This window comes from Rhinolophus sinicus, chromosome 2, assembly GCF_057876585.1.
Source record: "Rhinolophus sinicus isolate RSI-liver-muscle chromosome 2, RSI-T2T, whole genome shotgun sequence".
Lineage (NCBI taxonomy): Eukaryota > Metazoa > Chordata > Mammalia > Chiroptera > Rhinolophidae > Rhinolophus > Rhinolophus sinicus.
This window is the reverse complement of record NC_142502.1, coordinates 16970097-16985567: the sequence shown is the minus strand read 5'-3', so window position 1 is coordinate 16985567 and position 15471 is coordinate 16970097. Positions and strand designations below refer to the sequence as shown.

The 15471-nt window shown below is 32.8% G+C and overlaps 1 protein-coding gene across 6 annotated transcripts in view; it reads left to right on the top strand.

The window, feature by feature from the left end:
- Window positions 1–15471, top strand: part of STXBP5 (syntaxin binding protein 5) — a 158919-nt gene that overhangs the window by 14456 nt on the left and 128992 nt on the right. For all 6 annotated transcript variants that reach the window (XM_019746935.3, XM_074333689.2, XM_019746931.3 and 3 more), the window contains exon 3: window positions 14087–14168. In XM_019746935.3, the coding sequence (XP_019602494.2) occupies window positions 14087–14168 (82 nt within the window). The remainder of the gene's footprint in view (window positions 1–14086; window positions 14169–15471) is intronic.

The following is a 15471-nucleotide window of genomic DNA, read 5'->3' as shown; positions in this document are numbered from 1 at the left end:
GATCTTTGAAAACAGAATTTCAAATTAAAAAAAATAAAATATAATGACCAGTCCTCTGGAAAGAAAAAGAGATTTTAAAATTGATGATTGTCAAATAGGTGAAATGATAGAACAGGGGTACTCAGTGTAAATAATTGTTATTTTACAGAGACTTTGCATTGCAAATACATTCATAGGTCATAAAATAAAAATGAAATGTTCTTCCCTATATTAAACTTTGGTAAAGATTTATTAAGTTCTTGTTTTTAGCATATTTCTCTCAAGTTGATTAGAAACTAGTTCAGATAGAAGTAGCAGATTATTAGAAGTTTGAAAAATAAGATATGATGAGATATTAAGGAGATTAATGATTCCATTTGAAGAAAGGAAGTCTGAGAAATTATTTAATGAATCATTCATATATATATAAATTTTATGGAAGATAATGCTTAATTATTCTTATACCACAAGGTTTTCCTGTTTTTAACAACTATGGCTATATGTTAGAATAATTCATGGAGCTGGAAAAAAAAAAAACCAAACAAACAAATAGTGCCCAAACATATGCTTGGATTTCTTCTCTAGATATTCTGATTCAGTGAGTCTGGAATGGGGCTTGACATCTGTAGGTTTTTGTTTTTTTATCTTAAATCTCCTTGGATACTTAATAATGTAAAACCAGAATTGAGAAATACTGGTTAAATGTTTGACAGGCAGGGTAGCAGTGTTCTTAGTGTGGCAGATGGTAGATAATAAACATGTTCAATACAGCGTCTATAGACAGGCTACTATTCTAAGGTAATCATAGCATCTTGAGATTTGTGGTATAAGCATGAGGAAATAAGCTGACACTTGGCTCTACCATTACATTTGGAGACAGGGCTGTGAAACTGTGATGTACGCAATGTACATGAAGATGGAAAGGAACTGGAGTTCAGGTTTGAGTTACGGTGTTTCCCCTTCCTGGCAGTGTGTGTACCACTGGACACGAGAACCAGCAGTAGAAAATGCCCATGTTGTAGTTAGTCTAATTTATGAGGCTGAAAAGTTTAGTCTAAAACTTGCAGGTAATCTTCACAACGATCAGCTAGCTGAAGGAGGCAGGTGAAGCGTTTCACAGGTGATAAAACTATAGCACACCTCGTTATCTTCGTTATGACAGATATTTGACATATTTCCATTTTTTCCTGGTAATCTGCTACTTTACAATTTTTTTTAACAGGTTATGTTATCTTGAGTGAGATAAATGAATTAGTCTGATGCTAAATCTTATCCTCTATTCAGTTTAAGAATGCTTTCAACAGTATTATTTTCCCATTACCTTTTTTTAAAAATTTAAGTGTAGTTTGTATACAGTATTAATTATATTAGTTTCAGGTGTACAGTATAGTGATTTGGTATTTTTATTCCTTACATGCCATCACCCTACTAATTTGAAAAGACATATGCACCCCTATGTTTATTACAGCATTATTTGCAATAGCCAAGATGTGGAAGCAATGTAGATGTCCACTGATAGATGAACGGGTAAGTTTGCATGGTGACACATCAGTATTCTTTGACCACATTATGATACCATTTAGATTTTAACCTTGTTATTGCAAAAAAAAAATCATCTTATGGTTAAATCTCTTCAAGACTTACGTCATTAAAAATAAAAATCATCCAGTGACCTTTTATTCACAAGGCCGTAAGTCAGTTCAGCATTGCAACACCTTGAAAGCTAATTCGAATACTTAAAGAGATGTGAATTACCCTGTTTGCTGAAAGTATAAGACTGTACTAAAAGAAATGGTGACAAGAGTCTCAGAGTTTCTGATGGATTAAAATTATGCTCTCTTGGGTTTGCTTTTTTTTTTTTTTTTTTTTAATGCAGCAGGAAGGAACACTTTACTCTTAAAAGTTTTTTCTTGGTTTGTCATCAGAGTATCTGTTCAAAGAAAGTTATGTTCATAGAATGTTATACAATTAAGTGTATAATACTGTCAGGTACTTTATTAGTCACTTAGCCCTATTCCCGTCTTTAAACTTTGAAGGCTATAAAACTATTTTCAGAAACTGCACAGGATATCAACAAAGTTCTCTAGTTGTTTTCCATTATGTATTTACTCTATTTTTCCATTCCTAGGTTGGGAAATTGAATATATAACTTCTGTAGAGATTGGAATGGTGTCAGTATTTTGCCTTTTTCCTCATTGACAGAAATTGTTGAACAGTTTCTCTGAGAAGATACAGAATCTTTAAAAATCTTAATTACTAAGTATCTACCAGTCTTGATATTATCACATTCTTCATGAAAGTGAGATTGTCAAAATATGTGTGTAATATACAGTGGTAGTGACAGCAGTGAAAACTTGCCTGGGAGCTATACTTTCAGAACTTATTCCTGGCTAGGGTCCCATTGCCTGCTTCTTTTACTATTTTTTTAAAATTCTACTTTGCTGACGATACAGTAGAAATCCCAGAAGGAAAATAAGCAATAAGAGGAGTTATTGCTATGATTGTAATACCGACCTAACAAATGATTGGAAGGTAGAAGGAACAGGCTGGAAATGTAGATTCATGGAATTTTAAGAGATGTAATGGATACTAGAGACACTCTAGACCTGTCCCCTGATCAAGACAGAACTAAGGCATCTTTCTACTACCAGATACTTTTTATTGGCTTTCTGAAAATCACACTAGTTTTACCTAAGAAGATATGACTGGACATAAACATGTTTCTTAGATTTTAAAGTTCATTCGTTCATTGTTTCTCATTCATGAGTATTTATCGAGTGCCTACTGTGTGCCAAACAATGTGCCAAGCTCTGACGGTGAAGAGAGAAGATCCTCTTCATCCTATTACCTGAGACCCTTAAAAGTCTAGGTAGCCTGTATGGAAAGCTTTCAAAAGGTATCACGTAATTCAGTAGCACATGATCCCTGAAGGAAACAAGTATCTACAAAATGCAGTATGACCATATAATAAGGAATACAAAAGAACAGCATGACATAGAATAGGGTAAAATAGGCCAAAGTCCAAATAAACTGACTGTGAAAATAATCGGAAAGTTTTTTTCTTTTCAAGCTAAGTTCTTACCTACAAAATGAGCACTGTTTGGGGGTATCTGTGTACCTACCTGCTATATTGCTTTTATATTTCTATTTTTAGACAAGGCTTTTGAGGATTCAGACTGATTTTATACCCCTAATGTCCATTAAAGTTCTCAACAATTAAATGAATGGGTTAAGCAAACATGGTTGAGAAATATTCTTTTGCTTGCTATTTTTACCTTTTAGGAGCTACATGGTGGGAAAACACGGAGATAAAGTAGGATCTTTAGTACAAGAAGCTCTGCTTTTTTCCCCCTTAATTGCCCATTATTATTGCCACCCAAATCTGTAAAATAGTGAATGAACGAAGGTATAGTTGGAAAGAAACCTGGTTTATGGAAAAGGGAGATATATTCTGGGACAATAAACCACTTGCCTAATCTGAAAACAGGGTTCACCTACCTATGGTGTGGATCTAGCAAGAGGCTCTTGATTCAGTGTTTCTAGTAGTACTGAGGCGTAAGTTAGTTAGATGAATATAGTAACATAAAGAAGTAAACCTGATGAGTTTTCTAATGGTCTGTCTAATTCTGTGCTGATACTTTTCTCTGCTTTAAAAATTCATTAAAAGAAACTAAATTGGTAAAGATACTTCCGTGGTTTAAAGGTTAAATAGCCCAGAGAGGGTTATGATGAAAGTAACAGTATGTGCCCTGCTGTGTCCTTCTTGCCTACCCTGCTCCCCAGCGGGAACCATTTAACTTTTTCTGGTCATGTTGCTGACTCTATAAATAAAATGTTTCTTAATTTATCAACTTTAGAAATTATCTGTTGATTTCCTGTCTTGATAAATGAGTATTTGATTCGTATCTCTCCTCCCAATATAGTCATGTCACTATTGTGACTTTCTCTCTTGGTTGCCTTTTTTACTTTCACTAATTAGTACAGTTAATTCTTTATTTCTTGCTCCATAAATTAACTATACATACTAGCTCTTGGCTCTCCACTTTGTAAAATAAAAATATTAACCCATCACTCTTCTTTCCTCCTTTCCTTTCCCACAAGCTGTCATCGCCATTAATAGAAACTTTTTGTTTGATTCTAAAATTTGAAAATGTATTAGGACGTACTTCTTTTTTTCTATTATGACTCTTTCATTCCATAGCCAAGGAGTATCCTATATGAGTACATTTCCTGTCTTGTACATCTGGCTTCCTCTGTCCACCTCTCCCCACCCGGACACATTGGCTGCTTTCATCCCCGGCTGAAATTCCTCAGGCTTCTCTAGGAGAGACGCACATCTCTGGAGCCCTCTTGCTCTCCTGTACCTGTCCTTCCTTACATCCCCCGCTGTGCTTTTCCATTCTGGACCAGTGCTGTGTAGCTCCTTACATCAACCACATCCCTATTCTGGACTTTTTCCTTCATCTCCTTCTGGGTTGAATTAATTATTTCCTAGATCCCATGTCGTTGCTGTTTTTTGTTTGCTTCCTCCTTTCATTTATTGGAGCACAGTCTTAAATGGCCTCCTAAGGAAGTGATAAGATGTCTGAGGCCTTGCAAATCTAAAGGTCTTTCTTTTACTAAACTCTGTTAGTGGTTTCATTGAATGTAGAGTTCTAAGCTGAAAACTGCTGTGCTCCAGCTCTGAGGGCCTTGGTTGCTTCATTGTCTTCTAGCAACTGGTGTTACAAGTTTGTCAGTTTGATAGTCTTTACTTTGCAAGTGACTTCTTGTTTTTTGTTTCTTTTTCCTGATAGTTTATAGCGTCTTCTTTTGAAGTGTTCATGTGGTGAGATTTTAGAGTGGTATATTTAAGTGTGGGTCTTACTTCATTTTCTCATTCTGGGTACTTCATCTGAAGACTCTGAGTCTTCAGAAACTAAGTAAAATATATGTTCTCTTATTTCTTTGATAACTTTTCTTATTTTTTCTCTTGTTAAATGTCAGCCTCTAAAACAATCCTTCATATGGTGTTGTTTTTTTTCTGTTTTTTTTTTCTTCTTTTTTTTTTTAATATTTCGGCTGTACTTTTAAAAATAGGTCCTTGGGACAGAGTGACAGCCAATATACTTGTTCAGCTTACTGTCTGGAATCAAAACCTCTTTTCCCAACTTTTCAATTGTTATAATTTAAAATGGGAATTTCTTGAATTTTCATCAGTATACTTTAAGGATTAATGTGTATTTTAAATTATTAGATGGAAATACAAATTTCTAAAAAAGCTATATTTTTCTTGAGATTTTTATGTATTTCTAAAACAATGCTTTTTATATTATTGAAGGTCTTATTTGTTTAAGAGAGTACTGCATTTTCTTTGTTGTTTTTAATCTGTTGAATACTTCTGTGCTTAAATCTTGAATAAAGTGAAAATCTCTAAAAATTGAATGCAGGGCAGAAGGAAATAAGGAGCGTAATTGTGAAACTGGTCTACTGTAGTCTTATTCTTTTACTAGCTGCGTTTCATTTAGGATGCTAATTAAATTCATTCATTGCTTATGAAAAATATTTTAAAATCCCAGATAAAAGGGAGTACACTTAAGAATATAGTATGTTTAACTTATGTCATTAATAATTGCAATCATTTTTTGCCTTAAATTCCATCTTTTTATTTTTGCCTATTTATATGTTATTATTTATCATTCATACAATCTGATTCTTTGTTTTTTACATGACAGCTTTACTGAGATGTTTACATACCATTAAATTCACTCTTTGAAAGTATACAATTAGGTGCTTTTCATTAAGTTCAGAGTTATGCAATCATTGCCACTTTTTAATTTCAGAACTTTTTCATTATCTCAGTAAGAAATCCTATACCCCCTACCAGTACCCTCTCTACCCATCACAACCACTTAACTATTTTCTATTTCTATGAATTTGTCTATTCTGGAAATTTCATACAAATGTAGTCATGTAATATATGGTTTTTTATGACGGTTTTTACTTAGCATGATGTTTTGAAGGTTCATCCATATCTTAGCATGTATTAGTAGTTTATTTTTATGGCCGAATACTCCACTGTATAAATACACTGCATATTATTTATTCAGTCATCACTTGATTGATTTGGACTTTCTTCTTTTTTGGATATTATGCATAATGCTGCTGTGAACATTTGCTGTTTTGTGTGTGTATGTTATCATTCCTCTCCTTAATTCCTAGGAGTGGAATTGCTATGTCATATGGTAACTCTCGTTACTAAAGAGAAATTGCCAATTTATTTTCCAAAGTGGTGGCACCATTTTACAGTTCTACCAACAAGAATTGAGGGTTCTAATTTCTCTACATTGTCACCAACTGTTGTTATTGTCTGTCTTTTTTGTTATAGTCAGAGGGTGTGAAGTGGTATTTCATTGTGGTTTTGATTTGCATTTCTCTGATGACTAATGATGTTGAGCATCTTTTCATTGATTTTTTTTTTTTGCTATTTGCATATCTTCTTTTGAGAAATGTCTATTCATATATACTTTCCCCATTTTAAAAGTGGGTTGTCTTTTTGTTGTAAAAGCCCTTTACATATACTAAATATCAAATTCACATCAGGTATATGATTCACAAGTATTTTCTCCCATTCCATGGATTATCTTCACTTCCTTGATGATGGTATCCTTTGAAGCGCAAATGTTTTTAATTTTGATGAAGTCTAATTTATCTATTTTTTCTTTTGTTGCTTATGCTTGTGGTATTTTATCTAAGAAACCATGGCCTTATCTGAGGTCACGAAGACTTACTCTTATGTTTACTTCTAAGAGTTTTATAGTTTTAGCTCTTAGGTCTCTGTTACATTTTGAGCTAATATTTGTATAGAATGTGAGAAAGGGGTCCACACTTATTCTTTTTCATGTGGATATCCAGTTGTCCCAGGACCATTTGCTGAAAAAACTATTCTTTCTTCATTGAATGGTCTTGGTAGCATTGTCAAAGTCAACTGATCTTAAATGTTTACTTCTGGCCTCTCAGTTCATTCCATTGATCTATATATATCTAGCCTAATGCTAATATCACACTGTCTTGATTAAATTTTAAAATTGAGGAAGTTTGAGTCCTCCAATTTTGTTCTTGTTTGTCAACATTTATTTTAGTTATTTTGGGTCACTTGCATTTCCATATGAATTTCAGGATCATCTTGTCAGTTTCTACAAACAGCTGGGATTCTGATAGAGATTACATTAATTTTATAGCTCAGTTTGGTGAATATTGCCAATCTTCACAATATTAAGTCTTATGTTTCATGAACATGGGATGTCTTTCCATTTACTTAGGTCTTCTTTCAACAGTGTTTTGTAGTTTTCAGTGTACAAGTCTTGCATTTCTTTGGATACATTTATCCCTAAGTATTTTATTTTTTGTGATGTTATTGTAAATTCAGTTGTTTTCTTAATTTCACTTTTCAGATTGTTTATTGCCAATGTAAAGAAGTACAATAGATTTTTATGTATTGATCTTGTGTTGTACAAACCTTGCTAAATTCATTTACTCATTCTAATAGTTTTTAAGTGGATTCCTTAGAATTTTCCATATATAAGATCATGTCATCTATGCATAGACATAGTTTTGCTTCTTCCTTCTCAATCTGGACTCTTTATATTTCCTTTTCTTGCCTTGTTTCCCTGGCTAGAACATCCTGTATAATGTTGAATAGAAATGGAGATAGTGTGTATCCTTTGTTTTTCCTGAGCTTGGCAGGAAAGCATTCAGTCTTTCAGCATTAAGTACTGTGTTTCCCCGAAAAAAGACCTAACCGGAAAATAAGCCCTAGCATGATTTTTCAGGATGACATCCCCTGAACATGAGCCCTAATGCGTCTTTTGGAGCAAAAGTTAATATAAGACCCGGTCTTATTTTCAGGGAAACACGGTATGATGTTAGCTGTGGGTTTTTCATAGATGCCCTTTGTAAGGTTGAAGAAGTTCCTTTCTTGTTGAGTATCGTGAAAAGGTGTTAGATTTTTGTCAAAGACTTTTTCTATGTCCATTGAGATGATCATATGGTTTTTATCCTTTATTCTAATAATATAGTATTTGATTCTGTGAGCTTTTAGAGGATAGGGTTATTTACTCATTTTAATGTATTATTTAACCTTATAAAGAACTGTTCTCACATAGTTGGAGTCTCTAAAATGTTTATTGGCTGATCATTTTACATATGGAGACATTTGTAAGGATGCCATCTCAAAATTTCAACTAGAATTAGAATGCTTATACTGCTAGGCCAAGGTGCTTCATTATTAAAATTAATAGGTATGTATTATCATGAACTAACATGAAAAATGAGTGTGGAAGAAAATTTTTTCCTTGGCATATTGTTTATGCCTAATTGGTTTTATGGTGTTTACTTGCTACTAAAGGTTACATTTGTCTAGTTTTATAATGTTGGACTAGTCTGACTTTATTATGTACTCAGGTGCAAAATATTCATTATAAATATTTCCTCTATGTTTATTCTCCAGTTTTAAAATGACTTAAAATAAGTTAGGAAGTAACATTTACATGTGAAAATAGGCTTTTTCTCATTTTGTGTGTGCAGTAAGGCCTAGTGATACATGTTTTGGAGTTAGGCTGCCTGGGTTCAAACCTCATCTTCCTTTCTAATTAGCTGTACAACCGTGGGCAAGTTATTTAACCTCATTGTACCTGAGTTTCCTCATTTGTAAAAACAGAGTTTATAATAGAGGTACTCTTGTGAGGTAATACATATATAGTGCTTGACACATATTATGTGTTCAATAAATTTTAACTGCTATGATGATACACTTAAAGGCCACCTAATTCCTTCTTTCTCCCTCGCTTTCTAGCCCTCCTTCCCCCCCAAAAAAATAGATAACCATAAGTGTAGCTGTGCAGGAAGTACCTGGTAGGTGCCATGGGTCAGATAAATTAATTAGTTTACTCCAGAGACAAAGATGACTAGTAGGATTAAGTAGACATCATAGCTTTTGATAGGTAAGCAGTAGAAGAATTCAGAGTCAAGGTATCTACAATAGGAAGATCGCACCATTTTTGAAAAAATGTACTGGAGTTCAGAATTGGAAGATAAGATATACGGACATCAAGAAATGTACCCTTACATTTTTAGCTTTGCCTTGTAATTGATTAATGCATATTTAAAAGAGCAGACACCAGAATAATAAATGAATATTTTTGCATTTAACAAAATCTTGGCAGAATTGTTCAATATGTAATCTTTTCTTTTGGTTTTTCTTCATTTTATTTTCAGATGTTTGGTTTTCTCATTTAATTTGTGAAATAGCCACAATAAATGGGAATAACTTACAAAGAAGATCTTTGTTATAGTGTTTATTTATTGTCTAATAAAACTGTTGACTTAGTAATGACAATATTAGGAAGAACCATGTCTGCAAGAAGCAATAATCATTATAGGCATGAAAATATATTAATATTTGCATCTGTGACAATCTGTTTTGTGAACTAATATATTCAAAATTGATTTTTCTTACATTATGATATATCCATTGTAAGGTAATTTTAGTTTTTGTTAAAGTAATGAATACATTGTGTTAAATAACGATAATATTCATCGTTATTTAATGATAAATCCTTTCGTGAGTACACTATGTGATTTTAATTCTCACCACAGTTCTGCAAGCTAAACTAGATAGGTGTCTGCATTTTATAAAGAAAAAAGTTGAGAGGTGTAATAATTCTCCCCAGGTTACAGCAAATAATGGTGGAGCTGACATATGAACTGACTGGAAAGTAGAGGTCTTAATTCTCACTGCGCCTCAGATGTTCCTGTGGCACTTAAACAACAATAGCAAAACAAAAGATACCTACCCAGGCTTCTTCTCAGGTAATTTGGGCTTAGTAAATTTGCAGTAGAACTGGAATTCTCATATACTGCCAGGATTGAGAACTACTTGCTCTGCAGTTAGTGTTCTTTCCACACTAATATCTCTTGATTATATGTAAACAATATTCGTTCTTTAAAATTTAATTTTAAACTTTTTTTATTATGAAGTAATGATTTCTTATGAAATAAATTTTTTCCCAATCCGTAGAGCTTCTTTAGTATTAAGACCCTTCAGGGCTGGTTCTAGCATGTACTACCCTGTTCAAAGGAAAAGGGAAACAAGTCAGTAGTAACCTTGAAAATAATCACTTCTTTGAGCATAGAATTATTACCTGTAAAATATGGTGATGACTACTTTTCAGAATTACTCTGAGGATTAAGTACAATTATGTATTTAAGACACAGTGAATGAAACTTAGTAGATACTCGTAAGTAGTTTTTATTATTTTATTAAGAAAACATCATCTTAGCTGGAAATAAACTGTATTAATATTAGTGTCATAAAAAAGTACAGATTGGTCTGGAATAATGCCGTACATAGAGTAAGAATAAAACCTTTCTTGACCTCCATGTAACTGATTTCCTGGATTTACAGACACTTTTCATTTTCTGTGAATAAAATATTGATTGATGTCCACAGCGTATTGAAGTTTCAAGACCAGCAGGCTATTTCCCAAGAGGCCCAAATTAGAAGACCTGTTTGCTGATTCTTTTTTTAGCAAGAATCAGTTTTGTGTATTCCCAAATCTGTTTGTGTCTGTTATATTTGATATTATAATCAAGGAATTCACTTTAATATTATATCAACTGATGAAATATAAATGCGTGAAGAAAGGTTTTTTAATATCTAAAAATCTATGATGAATACTTTGGAAAAACTTCATGAAGGTCCATCACCTAAAATTTCCTATCTGATGCTAAGTGGATAAGAGTAGACAATTGGGAAAAAAAATAATAAGACTTCATGGATGCTGCACTTAGATTTCTTGCCAGTACCTTTGAAGTTCCATTTAAAAAATTAAATTAAAATCTTGTACCTGGATAGTTATGGTTATGTTTTATTCAAGAGAAACTATCCTGAACTCTAGTTAATAGAGGCACATTTAAAGAAAATGTCTTTGGCTAATATCACAGGATTAGCAAAATTATGTTTTATGTAAAAATAATATGTAAGATAGATAGAATTTTTATGATTCTTCACAATGGATCACATTTTTTATTAACTTAGTTATCAATCCTGATCTGGTCATATAAGAGAAGTTTTACTCCGTTCATATAAAATGGGAACTATAGAATATGCTAATTGGTATCAGAAAGAATAATTTATCTGGGAAAATTTGAATTAGACTTACTTTTCCAGTTAACAGGGCAAGGTATTTGCTGTCATCTGAGAAAAGAAATGGATGAACAGAGATGTACACATTTCTTTCCTTGGCCAACCCTCTGTGAGTTGGCACAACCAAGTGCCAGTAGTACCAGTTTGATATCTAGTGTCCTAAAGTTGCATTTGGGCAATTGGTGTAGCAAAAATACTACTGCTGATAATAATGATGACAATAATAATAATAATAATAATAAATTCAAGGTGTTTGAAGAGGAGGGTACTATCGGCTAAACATGCTCAGTTAGTCTTACTTTATAAAATAATAGAAGAGTTAATTGTTAGTAATAAAATGAAAAAATATCTTGAATATAAATATCACCTAGAAATATTTCTACAAATCAAAAGGGAAAAGTGGATAGAAAATAGAAATTTAACCTTTGGTGCAATTATTTTTAATTAAGAAGAACCCTAGCACGTGTTAATAGAATGTAGAAATAGTTTTCATACCTGAATGTGAATTTGTATCCAAAGTGCTATAGTTTTATTAAATCCTATGAAATTTTACTTTTAGATTTTGCTTTGTATTTTCTATTACTATTTATTAAGTAGTGAAGCATGTAGCTTAGTATAGCAGCGTGTTAAAATGGCTAACTTCTCATTTCAAGTTTATGAAGGTAAAAGGCATATAACAGTGCCTGACAGTAAGTTCTGTAAGTATTTGGTTTTTTTCATTTTGTTTTGTTTGTTCTTTACTCAGTATACTTTATTAATTAAGAGTAAACTCTGGAGCCAAAATATTTATTTAGATTTCATTCCTGTTACTTTCTAATTGTGTGACTTGGGGCAAGTTACTTAATTTATCTATGCTACAGTTTCCTTATTCTTCATAGGTTATGAAGATTAAATGAGTAATATATAAAACATGTTCAATGCCCAGCACAGAAAAACGCCATGTATTTGCTGTGTAATTATATGCAAAATCATAGAAATTTGCATTCTAATCTGTATTTAAGCCTATTGCAAAAGAGGGATACATTCATTAGTGACATAACATCATTCCACAATTAGAACCATAGTTATGTGGCTCTTCAATATATATATTTTTTATTTCAGTATGTATGTATAGTTGGTATACAGCCTTATACTGGTTATATTAGTTTAAGGTGTACAATCTAGCGATTCAGCATTTTTATACCTTACAATGTGGTCGGTCACCTCACTAGTTGTAGTAATTACCTGTCACCATGCAAACTTATCACAATATTGTTGACTATATTGCCCTTCTCCTTTTCACCCATCCCCCTACCCCCTACCCTTTGATCTGTGTCTATGAGTCTGTTTTTGTTTTGTTTTGTCTTTAGATTCCATATATAAGTGAAACTATATGGTATCTGTCTTCCTTTGCCTGATTTATTTCACTTAGCATGCATAATACTGTCTAAATTCATCCATGTTGTCACAAATGGCAAGCTTTTATTCTTTTTTATTGCTGCATAATATTCCATTGTGTATGTGTATCTATGTGTGTGTATATATATATATCTGACATATATATACACACATGAATATACACACACACGAATATATATCATCTTTATTCATTCATCTGTCAGTGGATACACAGGTTGCTTCCATATCTTGGCTATTTTAATACTGCAGTGAACATAGGGATGCATATATCTTTTCAAATTAGTGTTTTTGTTTTCTTTGGATAAATAATAATGGAATAATGACAGTATCTTCAAGTGGTGCTAGGAAAACTGCATAGATACATGCAAAAAAAGTAAAACTGAAAAACTGTGTTATACCATATTCCAAAGTAAACTCAAAATGGAATAAATGTAAGGCCTGGAACTGTAAAACTCCTAGAAGGAACCATAGGAAGTAAACTATCTGACATACCTTTATGGACATACTCCCTTAAGCAAGAGAAACAAAAGCAAAGATGAACACATGGAACTACATCAAACTAAAAAGCTTCTGTGCCACAATGGAAACCATTAACAACAAAAAGGCAACCCACTGAATGGAAGAATATATTTGTAAATGATGCATCCGATAAGGGGTTCATATCCAAAATATATAAGAAACACATGCAACTCGATAACAAAAAAAATAAATAAACAATCTGATTGAAAAATAGTCAGAGGACATGAAAAGACATTTCTCCAAAGAACACATACCAGATATATGGAAAGGGGCTCACCATCACTAACAATCAGGGAAATGCAAATCAAAACCACAGTGAGATACCACTTCACGAAACCTGTCAGAATGGCTGTTACCAAAAAGTCAACAACATGTTGACAGGGATATGGAAAAAAGGGAACCCCTATGCACTGTTGGTGGAATTGGAAATTGGTGCAGCTCCTGTGGAAAATAATATGGAGGTTCCTCAAAAAACTGAAAATGGTTGTACCATACGACTTAGCAGTTCTTCTTCATCATATATTTTTAGCCTAAGCTAATTTAAAAATGAGACTACTGGAATGAAAAATGCCAGTAAAAAGATTATTCTTTCTAAAAGCAGTATTCAAAAATGGCATTTTTCTAGTTTTCACATTTGTTTGCCGACTTGGGCAAAATTGGATGCTCTGCCTTTTTTCCGTTTTTTATTTTAAGTGAAAGAAAAAAAAAACTTGGCCAGAGTAAAGTACATTAAATATATATTATCTTGATTGTTTTTATTACTTTTTTTCCCCCTAAAAGGAGCAGTTTTCTTATTTCTTTTAGATCTCTAATCATTCAGTGTTCCAGTTTTCAAAAGAAACCAGCTGATTAGCTTGATGTCTAATAAACCTACCGAAATCTCGACCTCAAATAGTTTGTACTGAGTATCAGGTCATTGGAATATTTATTAGTCTATTATATGATTTACCAATTCCTGTCAATAGCCTACATATACCGTAAACTCCTTAATGAAATTAATGACAGCTTTGGTCGTCCAGGAGTAGAATGTTATTGCCAGCACGACAGTGGAGCTGCGGTAATCCAGCTCCAGTTCCTGATTAACGAGGTTAGTGAATTGCTTTAATCTTTCATACTTATGTACGAAATAGGACCAAATCTTGTCTTTCAGATTTCTTTCATGCATTGACATTTAAATGTTTGAACAAAAACGAGTTTCTTACAGATCAGCGATTATAGTAATTCACTTTAAGGCAGCATCATGGACAGCTGCGTAAATAATGTGAGATGTTTCTCAGAACAGTGTTGCAAATACAGGGGTGTAAAGTAAATATTTTTGGTACAGGGTGCTCTATTTAAATTTTATTTCAGGGATCTTCAAAGTTATTAACATATAAACATCTATATTAAGATATTTTTTAAAGAGGAAGCTTATAAATTATAAAATGTATTTCTCTGATGAGTTTTGAAATACAACCAGGAAACAAATCCATTAGAAACAGGTTATTGTCTAAAGTTCTTGTTGTATCACTTATTTGTTGAAGTAATTGATGATGCCCTTCTTTTTGGAAAGAGCTCGAGAAGCCCCATTTTATCAGCAAAATACACTGTGTGTTTGCAGGTTTTTAAAATGTACAAGGAGCTCTGAGAATAGGTGTTTACTGCAAGTAGTGACAGGCAGGAAAAACTGGCCATAGAAGGAGAAAAGAAATCACTCCAGAAAAGGCTCTGCTGTCCTTAGATGTTAGGCTAGTTTGTGGACATTCATTTTGCCCTTAAGCCCTTGGGTTCCATGGAGTAGATTCTTAAATGTGTGTGAGAGAAAAAAATGACTCGATACCTCTGGCTTTTGATAAATGTTTTGTTCATGTCAGATTTAAGAGAGGCATCATGGGTGTAAAGAGCTAAAGATGATAATAGAAAAAATTCAGCAAAAGTATAATCCCAATAATACATAATTGTGTAGGTTTTTCAGGGTTAAAGGGAGCATTTAAAAGAAAAAAAAACTTCGGTGTTCTCTGTAGAACTGTTTAATAGACATGTTTACAAAATCAAAATATAGAAAGTTGTTGAACCCATATATGAGGACTCAAGATTATTTTTACTGTTTTAATTTTTTTTAAATTATGAAATAATTAGACTGGCAGTTAGGTTCAAAATAAAGAAGTCCTGTGTACCCTTCCCTCCTCTTCCCCCATAGCAACATTTTATGTAACAATAGTACAGTGTCATACCAGGAGAATGACATAAGTACAGTACTATTAACTAGACTGCAGACCTTATTTAGATTTCACCACCTGTTTCTACATTCATTTATTGTGTGTGTGTGTGTGTGTGTGTGTGTGTGTGTGTGTGTGTATGGTTTCCTGCAATTTTATCACATATATAGATTCATGTAATGACCACCACTA